Below are 20008 nucleotides of genomic sequence, written 5' to 3'. Positions count from 1 at the left end.
ACCGTAGGCAACTCTATCCAAGATCAAGAAATCTTTTTCATCGAATTAAAAAAGTAAAAGTGGCGATGATCCAAATACAGAACACAGCGAAACAAGTAACATAACCCAAAAGTTGTCTAATATACAATACACTCATGACTTAACACCCCTCATTTAGTATGTATCCATCATCTTGGCATATTGCAAGTTTTCTGAAAAATATAAATGAATCCATGGCACATTTGAGTGATTCATATTACAAACACCATGTACAGAATACCAGGCGTTGCACAACGTAGATAAATCTCCTCTACCCAATCTTGTGCCAGAAGTACATGTCAGACAACGAACCTGCTTCAGAGAGACCAGCAAAAAGAAATTTAACTTGCTAGAAATCAGTCAAATGATTACAAGAAACTATCCGTCAGAATTGGAATGACACCCCCATACTGTGTAAAATATACAAGAAATATATGAAACAAGATAAAAGGATTACTTTTAAATTTCGTCTTTATCTGTGGCAACCTAGAGATCTCATCATCTCAGCACTTGAACTTGATGAAGCTTCTGCATGCTATTTCTTCCTTTGAGCAGCCTGTGATAAGTGAATCAGTACATGTAAGAAAATTCCTTAAAAAAAAAAACAAATTCCTTAAAGAAATACTTTTAGAATGGACAACAACATTCTGAAATTTTTCTTTCTAAAATATAGAGGTACGGAGAGATGAGTAAAATAGTAAAAGAGGAAAATGGAGCAGTTTGTAACAATCACAGTAACAATTCCACAAAGGAGATGTAGAAACAAGAAACTCTTTTAACTCCAAATCAACCCAATCTGTCCTCCTTTCTTTTCCCTTTTATTTTTCAGTACATGCATGGGTACTCTTTATAGAGAACAAGTATTGATATTTTCTTTCAGAACACCAGTCAAGTTGAATCTGAGCTCAAAATTAGGTAATATATGTAAAAGACTAAACTAAATTGACAGCATTTCGCTGATTTGGTTATGTTCCACTTGCGAACGCACCTCTAGACCCTCCAAACATACTAGCAAAGCACTTTTTTAAAATAAGAAATCAATTAATTTCCCCAATAACATTATCTAGTGCTACCACAAGAATAACTGTTAACAACTTGAGGAATAAAAAGAAAATGAGATTTAAGACCTCTCCTTTTTCAATTTAAGACCTTACCATATTGACTATGTCACATTAAATTTGGAAAGGTATTAACCATTTCTACATGTTATATGCTTGTCCTTACATCAAGGTTGACTGCTAATTCACCTCGACAATCTCTAGAACCCAGAGGGCAGTTCAAAATCCACAAATGGGAGTATGCATTTGTGAACATGACAATTCATAATTAGGAGTTTTGTAAAGGGGAGAGTCTCCCTTGTTTATTGTCTTCCTAGAGCAATCAACTTACCCCTAGAGGTAAGGATTAGAGTAGATAGCTTCTTTTTTCTTTTCATTCTTGATTGTGTAGGTAACTGCAGATTTGGAAAATGGGACCCAACAACTGCAAGCCATGTAAGGTTTGCTTCTTGGCACAGCAGCTGCAAAATGAACCATTGGATAACTTGGAGCTTGCCTTGGAGCTGCAAGAATGCTGTAGTGAAGCAGCACAGGAATCAGCAATGGGATTTCTCCTTTTGTTTGTTTATCTGGTGCAGGTATCATGCAGCTTTGAGCCTAGTGGTGGAGTTGCAGCAGCTGAGATTGGAATTCTTGAACCAACAACCTACCATAGACCTGCAGCATCTCAGCAACATCACTTGCATATGCTACATTACAGCAGCAGCAGTGAATGCAACTGAGCTACAGCAGCAGCAAATCAACAAATGCATCATGCAACATCAAAAGGACTCCAGACTGGGCAGGATTACAGAAAATACAATAGTTGCAAAGCCCAAGAAGTTTCAGCTCAAACGGATAATTGGAGACGTTAGTCGAGCGACCTTGAAAAAGCTAGCCAACTTAAGTCTCAAGATGGAGCACTTCACAAATTGGAGCTTCCAGCTTGTGGAAAAGGCCTTCAAACTTTGCAGGACTGCAGAAAATACAATATTTGCAACACCCAAGAAATCTCAACTCAAACGGAGATTTGGAGACGTTAGTCGAGCGACCTTCAAAAAAATAACCGACTTAAGCCTAATGAGGGAGCAATTTGCAAGTTGGAGATTCCAGCTAGTGGAAAAAGCCTCCAAATCTTGCAGGACTACAGCAAATATAGTTTGTGTAAAGCCCAAGAAGTTTCAGCCCAAACGGATAAGTGGAGACGTTAGTCGAGCGACCGTGAAAAAGCTAGTCGACTCCAAAGCACTCTTGGAGGTTTTTTCTTTCTTGATAGCATGTGCAAGTCCTTTCTTGCTTTTGTTTGTTGTTTGCAGATACATCATGGAATGCTTCAACAACAATAATAACAAGAAGAGCCCCAGCCACAGCAATTGGTCCAATTCAAAGCAACACTACATAAGCTACAGTATGGTTTGGTTTTGTATGTTTGCTTGTTGTGTAGTTGCAGGTAGCTGGAGTTATACATCAACAAGTACAAAAACAAGTGGGGAGCTATTTTCCAACAATAGCACCCTCAGCCTGCCACTTATACTTTCCAACAACAAACATCCTCCAACAGCAGCTCCACCACTTTGCAGCACACAAGGAACAAATACAAGTCATTAGTACTAGTTACAACAACTTGCAAAATTGTTTGTTTGTGTACTATTCTGTTGTTGTTTTGTGCAGATACTCCAAGGAACTGATCCTCATCACAATGAAGGATCCCCTCCTGGGGGTAAAATGCAACAACAACAATCCTAACCACCCCTATTATGGAAGCCACAAGGAGCTGCATAGAGCCCTGCAGCAGCCTATTCCCCTTCAATATTTGTGTGTATCTTTGCTAATGTTTTATACAGGGGCCCAGGAGACAACAACCAGGCAGCCTAGGAATTCACCAACACACCAACAATCCATTCATGCCAAATTCCTTGCTGCAGCACCTGCAACAGCTCTCTTGCACCCCAAGCTTCCTGGAGCTCCTTGCTATGTTCACTTGTTATGTGCAGGAACAGAAACATGCAACAACAAGCAGTTGAACACTTCAACTATGAAGGAAATAAGAAGCTATATACAGGTTTGCAGCAGCTTACTCATCCCCCATATGTTTTGTGTTCTTTGGCTACATGCTTGTGCAGGTCCACAGAACTCCAAACAATGGGAGATGACTGACAGATATGCAGGAGCCTCACCAGCTACCCACACCATTCCAACTATGCCAGATCACATCCTTCATTACCTGCAACAGCCCCAATGCACTCAAGCTACTTGGAACTATTGGTTGGTTTACATGTTGGTGTGCAGCAGCCCCCAACAACAACTTCAACAACTTCACCCTGCAGCTCACAAAGAGCATCTACATTTCTTGTTAGTATGTTGCCTTGTTTTTGTTGACATGTGCAGGTACTCTAAGGAGCTGATCAATTCAAAGGAGCTGATCACTCCCTCTCTGGAGGAAACAAGAAGCTGTTTACAGGCCCACAAACATTCAAACAAAGGGAAACAACATCCATTCACACAGGGGCCTGCCCTCATCCTGCAGCAGCCTCCTTGCATTCAAGTTACTTGGAGTTCTTTGTTTGTTTATTTGTGGGTGTGCAGGTACCTGAGAAGCCTTCCTCAGCAGCTCTGGAACCTTGCAAAGTGCAAGGAACTTTACTTCTCCAATCAGGACTGCATCAACCACAGAGCTGAAGCTGAAGTTGCAGACTTGGAAGATGAAGCTGCAACACAAGGACCAACTACAAATCCAAACATCCACTACAGAAGTGCAGCAACAATAAGCAACAGATGCAAGAGTGCTGAAGCTGAAGTTGATTGGAAGCAACACCAACTCCACAGCAGTGGAGTGCAGCAGCTACAAACACCATCAACAAGAGGACTTGCAACCAGTCACAGCACCCTGGAGTTCAGAAGCTACAGCAGCAACCCTACAACTACAACAAGCCAACACCAACAATCTTCAACTTCCATCTCTACTTGCAATTGAGGAGCCATCCAATGTGCACCACAGAAGCTGATTCACAACACCTTCAGCACTCACAGAGGAACATTCCATGGTTCTCCTCCAGCATTTTCTCCAGCACCAGCAAAATCACAACAAGACACATCACAAAGTTACAAAAGCCATCCATCAGATTTTCAACATTCAAGAATCACGAATTATCAACAACATCAAGTATTCACAGTTGCAATTTTCAGAAACTCAACAACAAAATCAGTTTTTGCTATTCAACAACAAATTTTGTTTTTTTTGCCTTTTACTTGTATTGGCAAATGGTAGCACCTCCTGTTTTGCAGGTTGCTGGAGCAGCAGAAAAAAGATGCATCTGCACATGCCATGTCCAGCATCAACAAATCCAGACCAGAACACAATACCCAATACTTGGAGCCACACTCAACGGCAATCAAAAATGAAACTAGTTTTCAGTTTTGTTCACTGTTGTGTGTCTTCTGGTTTAGTTGTACTGACCTTGAGCCTTGTGTTGGAGTTGTGAGGCTGATCTTGGATTTCTTGAACCAGCATCTGCATAGCCCAAGAAGTTGCAACTCGAACGGACAAATTGGAAATGGTAGTCGAGCAACCCTGAAAAAGTTAGCCGACTTAAGTTCACCATGCACTATCCTCTTCTTAGTCCCTTTGTACCGAGAGGAGTCCTCTCTTTTTTTAACGCTTTTCTAGTACCTAGATAGCACCTTTTTGTATCTGAGATAAGCTAGCCGACCTTAATAGGTTAGCCGGCTTATCATCCAACTTAGATTTGGAGGTAAGGTTTTATGTCCCCCTCCTTGTACTTTTATTTTATTTCTATATAATATGAGGAAAATTTCAAAAAAATAAAAATATAAAAAAAATTGTGAACATGACAAAGTAGGAGAGGATCTCAAGTACACACTTCAGGAATCTTCTGCATTACAATCTGCTTATATTTTTGTTTCCTCTCCATTTAGTACCCAGAGTGCTGCATCCTGATCACATTATTAGAACATTGATAACTTTATGGAAGCATTAAAATCACATAACACGTGACCCATTAATTCCCTGCAGAAGTTGTGGACTTTCGGTTAAAGGTTGACAATTGTGAGGGATCGGGTCATTAGCAACTTAACTCAGAGACTTATGTACCTCCAAACCTTTCTGAATCCGTCGCATCAATCTGGAAATATCCCTCTACCTTAAGGTCGTAAAACATGACCTGAATCACCCAAGTTCAACACCGTGGCAGGAAGAACCATGAGTTACACTGATCATAGCTACATTTAGTAGGTTATCCCAAAGCTCAATCTCACCTTCCACATTATAAGACCGAATTAACCTGCTCATGTCAGCCCATCAGTGGAAACGGCCGCTACTTTTGGTGCACTCAATTCCTAGATGTGAAATCCATAGACAAATAGAAAATACATCCTTCTTAGCCTCTCTCTTTTCTGTTGGATGAATTGTTTTACGAATTTCTCATCTGATAGCATCTGGATGAGTAATTGCTGTATTGGCACTGAAGTGAACGAGAATCTTGTCAATTTTTTCGCAACTGCTAGACATTTTCATTGAAAGAATAGATGACCACTACCCTGAAACCAGGAAGAGAGAGATAGATCATACACAATGTGTACCTCTGTTCCGGTCAAAATCTTCAGAATCAATTATCTCTGTTATGTTAACAAACTCTTCACTTCCATAAGTTGACCCTGCCAGGATTTTATTGGAGATTACATGGAAGTTCTTCTCAATGGCAAATTCTAAGAGGTTATAAAGTGTCGCTAGATCAAAGCAGAGACCACGGATATAACTTCAAAAGAGGCTTTGAACCTCTGGGTATTAACCTCTTCCATCGTTCTTCCTCTCTCTGTCCTCTGGGTAAAAGCTTTCCCTAGGGGTTTTCCTTGGTTCTTCCATCTCCGCCACATCTGTATAAGATCTCGAAGGCATAATGGCCGGCACCCTCTCAAAAGTTATTTGTCTTTCGACCCAAATTGGGATTTTGAATATATACCCCTCTTTAAGGATAGAAACCTCACTGGGTATACTTCGAGCATCGCCCATGACTTTGATTCGAGCCATTTGAGGTGATTTCTCAGTTCTGTTTCTTCTTCTGTACTCTTCCAGCCACACGTATGTCGCCGATCTCTCGGAAAATATCGTAAGACCACAGATGGAGTGGAAGCCCTATTGCTTGGAGTCGAGTTGAAAAGTGTTTTGGCTGGATTGTTGTACAGCCAACTAGGGGGTTCCACCAATCTAGCTTGACCTGGGTGATCTTCTAAACCCATTATCCTTGTAAGATTTGCTCCGCCATATACCTATTTGGAAATTTAAATAGGAAGATTTGTCCAGCCATCTCATAAATGTTGATTCCAAAAGCTTTTCTTCCATATGGAAGAAGCCCATCTCCTGACATCTGCAAGTGTGTGTGTGGGAATGAGGGATTCCCAAACAAACCAGTTTATGCATGTACCTAGTAAGCCATTTTCGAAATCGGTGCCTCCTTAGTCTGTGGATGTCATTTACTGCCCTCAACAACCTTTGCATATGGGACCTCTTTTCTAATCATTTTTGGGGGCTGTTGTATAACAGTTTGCTGGGGAGTGCCACTAATGAATATTTCAATCTTAAATGCTATGTCTCTCCAGCCTGCATTTATGGCTTGTTCAGATACAATAATTTCTCTGGCTTCCCCTTTTAGTGACCAGATGAGTATATATCTACCATGCTCATTGTACTTTCTAGTGCCCTAGAACTCAAGCACTGGGTCTTTAGTCCTCCATCTTCTCACCAAGTTTTATTGATCACTCAATGCCTCCTTGAGAATGTGACATAACCATTCCATAACCTTCTTGCTCAGAGCTATCCTTCTCATCCTATTTCTACTTCTTTCTACCCAATCAAACCAGCTGGTATTACCTGAGCTCCACCTGGAGATGTCAAATGATTTGAAACCAGCATTAAAGTGTATTCTGTTATTCTCCATAATGCTGCTAGATCAGGAACTAAGTGTTCAAGAATTGAAGCAGTAATCACCCACTCGAAAGAAAAGGGCTATAATCCGGTGAGTGTCGCCGGAGAAATCTTTTGCATTTTCAGAAAGTAGAAGAGAGAAGGTAACCCCAATGGTAGAAGACCACCGAAAAGGAGAATAGAAGCCCAGAAGGGACTTCTAAAGGGTTGTCTTGGAAAGAGTGTCTGGGAGCTTTTTATCATTTTTTTTAAATTGTTCTCCCTTTTTTCTATCTCTAGTTTCTTTGGTGTACTTACGAGATCCCTTCTTGTATAAAGGATTGGACCTCTTTTGTGAGAACCATATCTGATGTAGGTTCTCTTCTTTTGGTATATGACCATTGGCTTGTATATGGGGTCTCAGCCAATGTTAATAAATTATTTACCTTATCAAAAAAACTCTAGAATAAAGTGAAAAAGGGAAATTTGGGTTAATTTTTCGGTGTTGATATTACCTCTTTCTTTTCAACTGTCAAACAAAAAGATTGATAAAAAATTCTCTAATTGGAATCATGTTAGGTGTAATTCACGATTATTGCGTACACAAGATGAGTCATTCTCGATCGTCTGCTCATTACCAAACACTTTGGTGTTCCTTCTCTGGACTCTCTCCCTCTTGTGTAGTTGAATGTAGAAAGTAACTACTACTGCTGGAAGCTCACAGGCATAACTTCGAAAAAATATTACAATTTTCTTTTACAACCCTTTTACATAAAAGGTTCCCCTCATAGTTACACATGCGATTAACATTGTTAATAAGATCAACTTTGAGTTCTTTTCAACCAAAGATGCATATTCAGAAGGATTTCAACTTAAGGTAAAAAAAAATACAACAAATTAAGATAGAATAGTCCTATTTGCTAGTTCATTGCAATCTTCGGCACTCTATTAAAGGATATATCAGAATGTAAAACAAAATTTTTAAGCAGTTCATACCTTTCTCATCTTTTCCAATACTGAGTCTTCAAATTTCTGGTATCCAGCACCTACAAGATTACTCAAACTTGGGCCCTCAGATTCTCCATTTTTCTCAGCGTTAGAAAATGGAGATGGCATTGGAAGTTGGAGAGGCACAATTAAGAGAGGATTTGATAGATCCCCCAACACATTTCCACACGAAGCTTTCTGAAAAAGAAAAAAAAACATTACTGATGTTTTACAAACAGTAGAGATGATCAATTAAAATCAAAACTCAATTTCATTTTTTTTAATCAAAAATCAATACTCAATTTCATAAAGTACTCACAGCTGCATCCTTAGATGACATGACAACAAGAGCAGAGCCTTTCTTCTTAGAACTCTTGATTACTACATCTTCAACCTCACCAAACTCACTAAACAATTCTCTAAGTCTTTGGGCAGTATAATCTTCACCGATCTTCTCCCAAGATACCTTAAGCACCTTTTCCTTGTCTACACTACTCCCCTTGCCTTCTGCACTACTCTCCTTAGTTCTAGCATGTGCCTCTTTCTGTGAAGTATTTATAGGAGTAAACACTTTCTTTGAATGCATTGCACGAATTCGGGCAATTTCCTCCTTAAGTTTTCTAGCAATTTGTTCCTCTTCTTCTCGAGCTAGAACGCTGGCATCAGGTGAAAAAGCAGCACGCTCTCTTGCATCGAGATCTGACATCATCTTTCTACGCTTCGAATCGTGTTGTGATTGGCGTTGGATCTTCTCACGTTTCACACGAAGTAGATCATCAAATAACTTCCTAGCTTTCTCATCCTTGAGAATTTCGTATGAAGTCTTCAGCTTTTGAAAGTTCAAGTGAGCATTTGGGTCATCGGGCCTCTTGTCTGGATGCAACTCTAATGCTTTCTTCTTATAAGCTTTAGATATGTCTTTCTCAGAAAGTTTGGTCCCTTCCACACCAGAGGGTAAACCCAAAGCAACATAATGATCAACTTCAATATCCATTTTCCACCTGGACTTAGAACTGAGTTACTAATTCAAACCAGCTGCATAAGAAAAATTATGAGATTCAAACTACAAACTCAAATAAATGACAATAGTAAACTTTTCAAGATAGACTTAAGCTAAATAAGGAGAGACTTAACCAATGACACATCAATAAATTAATAAAGGTACCATTCAGCAGTTAAACAAGTTCTATTAGTGCAGATCATGTAACTGATTCTAATCCCAAGTTCATTGATATTATAATAAGGCATAATAATTGATTTGGCTTGGAAAAGTTAAAAAAGGACACGTGGAATTAAATAACATAATTGAAAAACCATTTGTTACAGTACTATAAACTCAAAAGCAGCTTCAATCCAGAACATCAATAAGCTTCATGTATAATATTACTAATAACTATAAAAGATTATTGACAGGAGAAGATCTGAAGAGGAATATTGATGCAAGAATTAGCCGCAACTTCAAGAATTACCATGGTCATAGGTTGTAAGGCAACAACAACAATATACCCAGTGTAACCCCCACAGTGGATCTAGGGAGGTAGAGCGTACGCAGACCATTCCTCTACCTAATGGAGGTAGAGAAACAGTTTCTGAAAGACCATCAGCAATGCATATCAAAGCAGTTTGGAAAAAATACAAAAGTAAGGAGGACATAGCAAATAATAAGGAAAGCTTTACATAGCATTCAAAAAACAAAAACAGTAACAACAGCCAAATGATGTGATAACTGAAGTACAAAAAACAACATGTAGTAACAAAAATCGTAGGACAAAAAACTAGGAGAATAATGTTGCTACTACTGATATGAAAGGAGAAACAGGTACGATGCACCAAACTAACACCAAGCCTATCCCATAGGAAAGCGAGACAAAACTTCTTCGACTACCTCTACCTCTCCTTAAACCCACCATAGCCAATCTCCCACACCTCCTCATTGGGCATCTGCGCATCTTCTTTTCACATGGTCGAACCATCTCAATCTCACTTCCCTCGTCTTGTACCCTTCTACTTTGTCCCAAATATATTAAATCCTAAATCTTATCTCTCCTAATATGCCCATACATCCACCCCAGACTATTAGACTATCGCTTAGCTTTTTCCTCTGCCAGAAATTGGCAACAAAAGTACCCTCATTGTTACTCTTTTATATCATATTTTCCCTTTTTTTTCTCCACCTTAGCAAACAAATCCTAGCCACAATTAACCATCGTCCACAAAAATTCACACATAGATGACACGTTTGAGCCACTTCAGCCAGACAACACCAACTCCAACACCCATTGAGCCAACTCAGAAGCCCATGCCCATGAGTGCATCCAAACCTCTAGACAAAAAATATCCCAAATTCCCAAGAATCTGTCAAACCCCTTCATGACTCCCTTTTTAGAGGCAGATGTGGTGCCTATTTTACAAATTCACAGAGTAACTTTGGCTCAAAATTTGTATAGATTTTTAAAAAATTCACAAAATTAGTACAAATAAAAGTTTTGAAATCCAGAAAATTGAGTGAGTTATGATAGAATCCGAAGCTATAGTATTTAAATCCTAGCCTCTGTTCCTTTTCTGTTTAGGTCAAAAGAAGTTGAGTTGACTCGAAGAAGCCTGTTTATGCGAAGTTGAAGGAAAGTCACAACCATATGAAATTCTAATCAACTAGTTATCTTCTTACTAGTGAAAGAAACAACAGATTTTCTGGGAAAAGCTCTATTTTTTTCTCAAGATAGCTTAAAACCTAAAGAAAATGGAAAACTTAGCACGAGCAAGGAAATAGACAACAAATTTAAAACTTAACATAAGGAACTAAGCAAATTGGGAAAAGAAGAATAAGATGTTGAAAAAGCAATTGCATAGTAAAATTAGATGACTTTGGCATTTAAAGACGAGGATTTAGCCCAAGAAGCTTACTAGTAGCCGTTGAAAATTTTGAGAAACTTGATAATACGGCAACAGAGTCGGCGCTGATGAAGTGAGTCTGACGAAAATCAGGGCAGGAGACTACTACTCCCGATTTTATAATTTTAAAAGACCAAAGGCGGAGTTTCTACCCAATCAAAAAACAAAAAATTGGGCTTGACCTCGTATGGACGCGATAGAGGAATATTAGCCGGAGAAACGTCCGGCAAATCCGGCGGTACGGCGGCGATTAAGAGAGAGGAAGGATCCCTATTTGAAATATCGATATTTAATTTTAATTCCTTACTTGTTTGGCACGGATAAACATAAATAGTTTTAGAAAAAACATGGAAAAAGTCGTATTTGTCCTTGTATTCATTAAAAGAAAGGGTCATAATTAGCCCCATGCTACTTTTTTTAATATATTTATCTTTGCTATCTAATTTGGCTATATAATATCGTATCACCATTTTTATTATCCTATGATCCACTTAATAAAACTCGACTCACCCCAATATGAAGACCCATCAACCCTAGCCCCAATACCCATCCTCTACCATCCATTCAGTGTATTAACTGAATGTAGAAAAATGAACAGAGAAAAAGGCATTAACCAATTCCAAATCTTAACGTTGGATAAAGTATAATTATCCAAAGAAAAAAGAAGGCACTTGCGCAAATAGGTTTTGAGGAAGGGACTGTTTGAACTAAGGAACTGAATTAATGGACGAAGAGGAATAATAAGTCAATCTTGGTCGGAATTGAAAGCGGAAAAATTGACCACATGATCGACAATGAGCATAAACCCTCAGTCCTCACGTAGACATGAAGGGGAAGCCCCACAAATAGGATTCAAATTTTTGAATGAGAAAGCATTTTTTGTCGGCAGTTGATACTGTACTTGAAATCTTTGCAGCAACTGGAACTTCAAACAAATCCGTTTCTCTCATTTCATCGTCCTCTTGAATTTCATGAGTCGAGTTGTTTTTGTTGTCGTTATTGTTGTTGGTGGTGCTGGTTTCTTTGATTTGTTCAGCAACAATGGGCTTCTTGCACCAAAATATATTAGCGAATTAAATAAAAACACGTAATATATATATATTAAAAATAATATTTTTAAAAAATAAAAATTAACAATTATTAATCTCCACACCCATTAGTGGTCTTCAACACCACCCACCCTTCCATCGTCTTCTTCAACCTCACCCACCCCAATCCCAACCCCTCTCCACCCCCACCAAATCTTCATCTCCTCCAACACCCACCCAAAGCTATTCATACCATCTAAAGGGAAAAAATGGAGCTATAATGGCAAGAGTGATGATATCCAGTTGTAGAAGGAAATTTAATCCAAAAATATAAATCAAATTGAATCAAAAAATTCAACGAACCTCTAATTTTTCCGTCAAGACTAATACAAATCTGCTTTCTTCTCTTCAGGACGCGTCCAGTTAAGAAATACCATCAGTACTTAATCTGTAAAGATATCACGAAATTTTTCTTCTAAAGATAAAATAGGAGCATAAAAAACGAATGTAGAAATTATTTATGAACAAAATAAATAGGAACAGAGAAGATAAAAATATGAGATTGGCAAAAAAATTACCGGAAACTTCACCGCCGGCAGTGAGGCGACGGTGACAGTGAGCAGATGAAGATGAGAGATTTGGAATTGGGTTTCTGTTCTGATTATCCAATTAGGGACACTTCTCTTTTCTCATTTTTGCTATTGATATTTAAAACAAAAATAAAATAAGTCAGATTTTATTTAGTCCATTCTGATGAATCGCGCTAATTGATTTTGAAGATATGGTGTAGAAGCTGCGGCTGGATTGTAAACAACATGGTCAATGCTAATGTATTTCTTGGAAAACTCACTTTAATATCTCTCCAAACAATGCTAAAAATTGAAGAAAAAAAAAATTAAAAAAAATGTTATTCACGCATTTAAAATGGATACAGCACATGTAATATATCAAGTCAGCACAAAGTGTCAAAATGACACATTGAAGCCTTACTTGAGGTGTCTAAAATGAACAAAGCTTAGTTGAAATGTCTAAGTGAAAGTTGGTGTCAACTTTAGGAGGTCACAAATGAGTTTCGCGATAATAAAAATATAGTACATGAACAATGTAGGTATCATGTAGGCACCACGTAGGATAATAAAAGTGATACATGGCACTTAAATGTCAAAGGTAAATATGTACCTAAAATTGGATTATAAGATCGAATATATCAAAAAAAGTATGACGAGTGGTAAATATAACCCTTTTCACAAGGGCAAATATGATCCTTTTTCCATAAAAAATAATAATTCATGGATAAAATTTTAATATTTTGTTTGATTGACAATTTGGGATAACTTATTCCACTGTGTCTCTCATATAAATACCGGGATAAATTATTCTACCTTATTTCAAGATAATTAATCTTGAGATAACATATTCCCAACTAAAAGACCCTTTATATTTTCGAAAGACGATAGTTGAGTATTTTTTTGTTCAAATCTATATAAATAGATTAAGGCGTTAAACTATTTGAAATTATTATACTAATAAAATTGGAATATAAATAAAAATAACGACATTTTATGAAAGAGCAGGCGTATTTTAGTGGTAGAATTATCTAATATTATGGTAAATACTTGGATTCGATTTCTTGATACTTGTTTTTTATGTACTTCTGAAAATTGAGGATGGACAATTTTATAAAACCGATGGAGTCCCTTAGTTATTATTTTTTAAAATTAGTATAGCATTTTTAAAAATAAATATCGATATATAAAATTTTAACATAACGAATGTTCGATTGTAACTTGATGTGCAATCAGTTGATTTCCATAAACTTACCCACCATTTTCCGAAGTTAACAATTTCCATAAACTGACCCACCATTCCTGAAGTTATCGATTTCAATAAACTGCTCCACCATTTTTCGAAATTATCGAGCCCATCGATTTTGGGTCGGTTTCAGTAATAAAAAAAATTAAAAAAACCATCCATCCGTTTTGGCCCTAGATTTTCCACCTATTTTTATTAGTGTGTATAGTTCATGACATATTATATATAGAATTGTACGGCCTTATTTTGATAAATATAATATTTTAATAGATCACATCTTTTCTTTGTCGTTTTATAATGTCATGCATCATCAATCTGAAAAATAAGCTTATAATAAAAGTAACAAAGAAAAATATTAAATAACAAGGTAAAATTAGGACAAAGAATAAAACAAAATTATTAAATAATAAGAGAAGGCAAAATGAAACAAAAATAAGACAATGACAAGATCACACCAAAAATGAGATTTTTATCACTACATAATAATAAATTTAAGTAAAAATTAAAACAAATATTACATTTAACGTAAAAACATGATACAATATCAGGTAATAAAACTCAAGGCTTGCACTGTCATGCCTCCAGAATTATTGATCACAATTATATTTTTTTATCGTCCTTACATCAAATTCGAATAGACTTTAGTAATGTCATGGGACGCTACATCTGGAAATGGTCCAACAAAAAGGAGCAAAACCTCAGTGTATCCTAACCTAGCCTCCAGATTAGTGCCTCTGCTGGAAAATGGCAGCTTTCAGTACTGAAGCACCAAGAGAAAAGGGCAAACAGATACCAAAGAACTACATGGTAAATAAATCCAATTCTCTAGCTACCTAGAAAAGAAATAAGCTTACAGATGTTCTTCGTATTTCATGATGAATTTCACTTGACAGATTCGCCATAGTTGCTTTCTTGATCGATGAATCAAGTTTGTCATTTCTAGAACTCCTCCCGTTTTTACATGGGCAAATGACTTGTACATTATAGCCAGGTAAGAACCATTAGTGGCAGAGAACTTCAATATCTTCACAATATCACAACGGACTTCACCGTCAATTTTTGTGGAGCTTGAAACCAAATACTCTGGGAACATAATTTTGTGTTGGTTTTTGTGGCTTGATGTGTCCATAAGTCATCAAATAAAGGTGTGGAAACGTTGTTCCAAAGTAGGCTCCGTCGATATCTTGGGCCGTTAAAGAAATCACAATAGGATATAGAAATGCTCAAAACATGGCAAAGTAACCACTAATGTTCAAGATTAATGAGCAAACTAACACAGAAAAGTGTGCGCTCAAGTTCCATGCAAGTTAAATTTGAACAAGCAGCAGAATCACAATAGTAGAAACTCAGGAAAAAAATACACACAGCTCAACCACTTGGCATAATTGTGAATTGCTTCAGAGTAAACAAAAGAAATGCATAAATGACGAGAGGAAAAGTACATTAAAAAGAGGAACTTCAAAAAGTGATAGCAATAAAGGATACTGCCTTGGTACTTTGATCGGGGGTAATAGATATCCTCACATCTAGGACAGTATATTTTTACTGTACTTGAACGTGGAATATCGGACTGACCAACTGGAAGGCAAGGCTGTCCACAGCAATAAACTCGTGGACATCTCCCAAAGTCGTAGTTCTTGTACTTCTCTAACTGAAAAAGGGATTTCCCAGAATTTACATCATGACAAGTCAATAAAAAATGAAAGCAGACAACATAAAAGCAGAGAAAGCCTAAGCATAAAAGATCACCATTGCAGCCATTCCCTTGCTAGTCAAAATGTACCGGACGTGGATCAAACCATACAACATCTCTGCCGCTGACTCAACCAATTCATTCTGCTCTTCGGTGAACATATCACCTAGTCAAAGCAGGAAAAAGTTACAAAGTTGCCATTCTCCAAACATGAAAAAATAGCTATTCATTTTGAGAGCATGCTATATATTCAGTGTCATAAGATAGACGATATGTACTTGGAAAAGCAAACCCGTACTTATTTTAAAAGGAATATAACAAGTGAAAGCAGGGGGGAAGAAGCCGTGAATACGATTTTATCGCCTAAAGCAGATTCCATGTCCATTTTAAATTCATGTAACAGAGATAATTCAGGGGTATCACATTTTCAGATCTATTAAAATTTAAAAGGCACTAAAATTTGTTGAAAATCACAATAACATAAAAACAACAGCATGCCAATTCCATCATCCCCCCTCCCCTGAAAAAAGACATTCGATGAAGAGAAAGTGGTCAACAACGCAGGTCGTGTATGCAAAGTTTTCTAAATGTGAGTAATGACTGGACTCCGTAGCATTTCTGGTCCATGTGGTTCCCAACGAAGGTATCAAGGTAGATAAGAGTCTGTGGCCGAGACCCACAACCCCAATGGAGATTCAGAGTTTCTTGGGTTTGGCCAGGTATTATAGGTGGTTTGTGGAAAGATTCTCCCAGTTTTTCAGTTGCTAAAATTCAGTATTTTACCACAAAATACAGCAGCTACTGTTAAAACGCAGTCTTTTACAAACAAAAGGGCAGTGTATTGTTGTGGTAAAATGCAGATTTTACATGGAAGGTCAACTGGAAAATGCACAAGTCACTAGGGATTTCCTACTAAGCTGGCATAGAGACGGTATTTGGAATCAAGAGGTCGAGTACTTGCTGCCGGGAAACTCTGCCTACCAAACTAAGACACAAGGAAAGAAATCACCTAATGTTTTAGTCTCTACTGAGATTTGAACTCTGGTCTCCCATGGTTTCGATCTAACTTCATTTTCCACTATTTCACACCTTTGGGTGCAAGAAAACATCCAGTGTCTTCTCCCAGAATTGATAGAAAGGCCCCGAACCACTGACTATGTATCCACATGTTCACTTAACATGAGAATCAATATCATCTAGATTGTTGAAAGAAGGACGAGTTCCACATGCCAAAAGAAAACAAAACTAGCAGAACTTGTAGTTTCACCTTCCTTTTTTCACAGAAGATCAGATAACAAACCTTTCGGTTGAAGTAGTAAGACCAAAAAGAAGTTTCCTTGTAATTCCTTCTAAAGAAGAAAACATACTTACCATGAGAGGATTCAACATCAAGGATCAGATCAAGTGCATAGTCATAGTATGGCACTTGACTGCTCAATCCACATAGATTGAAATCATCTTGAATGTATTCGTCATCAACTTCACAGAAGAACTCATTTCCACGCAGGTTACAAAACCAACAAATCCATGATGTATCTTCCCCATCAGAACCACTAACATCAGACTCTTCACTGTCTGTTTCAGATTCATCTGCAAAAGACACCATATTGGGTATACTCTCATATTTAGTTCGAAATACCAAAGAGACAAAATAAAGAATTTTTGCCTACTTTGCATGCAGAAAAACTAGTTTACAGCTTGTCAAAAGCTAATATCATGAACCATTTATCAAAAATAAGATTAAAAAAATGACGAACCAAAAGAAATTGTACTTAAATGATGATGTCAAAAGAGTTGTAGTAATGAGGAAACAAACTAAGTCCAAAGGTCGTTCCAACCAAATATATTAACAACCTCTACCACAAGCTGTAACTCCACTACATACTCTAGTCTAAATTCTAAAGGCAACTAACACTTTTTTTGAAATTGAAAACTAAAACTAAAGGCAACTAAACATTAAGATGCAACTATGTGTAACAGAGCTCCATGTCCTCATGGAGCCAGTAAGCAAGTCTGAGCTTCTGACTGGACACCACAAAACATCATAAGCCATTAATAGCAATGGAAAACACCAGGGATATTCCCTATGAACTTTTTGTTCACCCAAGAAAGAATTCAAAAATTAGCTAGAACGAATTTGAGATGGCTCACTAAGAACCTCGCAGAATGAGAAGATGATCACAACTAGCCCATCCATTCTCTTTGAAACTTGATAATCTTTTTTCTGATCCCATTCCACGCTGCTCTTTGCAGACAAGCATAATCTATTGCATTCAGACAAGTAATCAGATCTTATTGGAAACAAAAAGCACCACCAGTTCTAAAATAACTGAAAATGTTCCAAAGAAGCCCCTAAACATATACCTATAAGCAGTAAAGGATTTTGAGGAGTCGTAAAACAACTTCTAAATTTACTTAACCGAAATTGAGTTTTATGATTACTGGTATTTATTGTACACCCCCACAGATGAATTTAAACTCAAAATCACAAAATTTGACATCATCATATCTCCTCATCTTCTCAAGCTGCCCACAGCTACATGGCAGGAGGCCAAAATACCACATTAAACTTATTTTGGCACGAAATGATCCCGGCCCAACTATGCAGCTAGACTGCTATAGCGATATTAGACATATGCAGGTGTACCCTTCTCCTTGGATTTCTTCAAAGAGGCTTTTTCATGTTCATACAGAAGCAACTTGGTTGAGCCAATCCTCGACCTCAATAAAACATCAAACTTATGGACTAGTAATCATCATTCTAGGTTTCACTTAAAAAAAAAAAAAAAAAGACGGACACATTACAACGTTATACAAACTATAGACTTCATGTTAAAGCTAAAGTAACATCTAGCGGATCCACATTCCACTAACATGAGGAAAATGAATAATCAATCATTGTCAGCCACGATCTTATCCGATATCAGCAAATTAAAATATCAACGAAATTGTTGTACAGGGAAATGAGAAAAAAAATCCTTTTTTTCCAACCAAAAAAAAAAGAAAAAGAAAAGAGTCTAACCATCTGAGCACTTGTTCTTCGTGGCGAGACTAGATGAAGAGCGAGTGTCTCGATGATCGATATGCTGCTGATGCAATTTTCCGGTACCTACGGAGGTAGACGAAACCGCCTTGTCCTTCAAGGCTCTAGATGTGGAAGGGGCAGATTTTTCCAAGTGCTTATCCAACGCATCGTTAATTCGTTTCCGATACAACGGTCCACCAACGATCTCCGACCTCGATGAACCACCACCACCACCACCAACTCGATCCCTATTCATTTCTCTCTCCTTCAACCAAACCTATACGTATATATTAAATATTTATAAACCTATCAGTTCTACATGTATGAAGCTCAAATCTCCATAGGAACGGAGATATATGAAAGGGGAAACTCCGTGTGTGAAAAGAGTGAGTTGGATAGAAGTAGATAACTAGGGTTTCGTCGACATTTGATTTGAGAGAAATGACAGGAGAGAAGCTCCTCTGTAGTTCGCCTTTTTTTCTCTCTCTTCTAATTTTGGTTTTGTTATTGTTGATTTTTTTCACCTCCTCTTAGTTTTCTTTGTTTTATTAATTTGTTTCTATCTAAATTTTTACTTTATTGACAAAATTGAATTTTTTTGATTTCGTAATTTACTTCCGTATATTTTGAACTAAGTGTTAAAAATATATTTGAATTATTTTAATTTTTTTAATTTTATATCTAAATTATTAAGAGTGCGAGTTTCATACTTAAACTATCACTTATTAATATGAGAAACACATTTTTCTCTTTTACAAAAGAAATTTAAAAAAATAAAAAGAGTTGGGGAGTGTCGGGGTGGGGGATGGATAGAGTTGGGTGAGAAAAAATATTTTTAAATTTTTATTTTTTATAGTAATACTTTGATCTTTAATTTTTAACTAATATTAAAATTTTATCTTATTTTGTTAAGATGAAATTTTTTATTCATGTGCAATATCGTGTGGCAGAGTTTTTTCAAATAAAAGAGGGAGTGTACTACACATCACTGAAATGTTTTACAAACTAATAAGTGATAGTTTAAATATGAAACTCACAATTCCAATAGTTTAGTTATGAAACTCAAAAAAATATGATACTTTAGATGTATTTTTAACATTTATATCTTATATATTTTGTTGACGGTTGGTATGTACTTTAAAAGAAATTAAAAAAAAATCAATGGATATTACTAAAGAATTAGCATGCTTAATCCAAAAGCTTTCTCGTACAAATCGACTCAACTGTTAATTTATATTCTACTTTATAAAAATATATATTATAATATACTAATAACATACTGTATGACAACATTATCAAAGTGTTCAAGTTGGAATGAGAACAAGATTAGAGTTGTAAAGATTTAATTTATTCTATTTTCGTTTATATTTAATTTGAAATGAAGAAAAATTGTATAACTTTATATTAATCAAAAGTTCTTCTTTTAAAAATGTTTTTTTTACTTCAAAACTCTGTAATATAATTTAAAGGTTTTGAATTTGAATTATGGGAATAAAATTATTTTTAATATAAAATATTTTATTCTTAAGGCAAAATTCTTGACACGAATTTAAATTAGTCAACATTTCTTTCTTTACATTTTTTTTTTTTGCATTT

The 20008-nt window shown here is 36.7% G+C and overlaps 2 protein-coding genes across 13 annotated transcripts; both read right to left on the bottom strand.

Annotated features, from left to right (window-relative positions):
- Positions 1 to 23: 23 nt before the first annotated feature.
- On the bottom strand, positions 24 to 12604 carry LOC129886791 (uncharacterized). 11 transcript variants are annotated; one of them, XR_008766256.1, is made up of 6 exons: positions 10867 to 11158; positions 8282 to 8997; positions 7972 to 8160; positions 4513 to 4626; positions 476 to 574; positions 24 to 333 (listed from the first exon to the last, which is right to left on the bottom strand). XR_008766256.1 is itself a non-coding variant. In XM_055961639.1 (5 exons), exons 2-5 carry the CDS (start codon positions 8954 to 8956, stop codon positions 554 to 556), a joined length of 999 nt encoding a protein of 332 aa, XP_055817614.1. In that variant the 5' UTR covers positions 8957 to 8997; positions 10867 to 11158; the 3' UTR covers positions 343 to 553. The 11 variants fall into 11 exon arrangements, 5 of the variants coding, with proteins under 5 accessions (XP_055817614.1, XP_055817615.1, XP_055817616.1 ...); XR_008766255.1 differs by having other exon boundaries at positions 24 to 330; XR_008766258.1 differs by lacking the exon at positions 4513 to 4626 and having other exon boundaries at positions 10867 to 11156.
- A 1539-nt stretch (positions 12605 to 14143) lies between these two features.
- LOC129886788 (casein kinase II subunit beta-1-like) lies at positions 14144 to 18924 on the bottom strand. 2 transcript variants are annotated; one of them, XM_055961634.1, is made up of 6 exons: positions 18410 to 18524; positions 17546 to 17651; positions 16759 to 16977; positions 15444 to 15553; positions 15180 to 15345; positions 14144 to 14877 (listed from the first exon to the last, which is right to left on the bottom strand). In XM_055961634.1, the coding sequence occupies exons 1-6, from the start codon at positions 18410 to 18412 to the stop codon at positions 14747 to 14749; spliced, it is 735 nt and encodes a 244-aa protein (XP_055817609.1). In that variant the 5' UTR covers positions 18413 to 18524; the 3' UTR covers positions 14144 to 14746. The 2 variants fall into 2 exon arrangements, with proteins under 2 accessions (XP_055817609.1, XP_055817608.1); XM_055961633.1 differs by lacking the exon at positions 17546 to 17651 and having other exon boundaries at positions 18410 to 18924.
- Between the last annotated feature and the right edge of the window lie 1084 nt (positions 18925 to 20008).

This window comes from Solanum dulcamara, chromosome 4 (assembly GCF_947179165.1).
Source record: "Solanum dulcamara chromosome 4, daSolDulc1.2, whole genome shotgun sequence".
NCBI lineage: Eukaryota > Viridiplantae > Streptophyta > Magnoliopsida > Solanales > Solanaceae > Solanum > Solanum dulcamara.
Note: the sequence above shows the minus strand (reverse complement) of the source record. Positions and strands in the feature narration are given on the sequence as shown.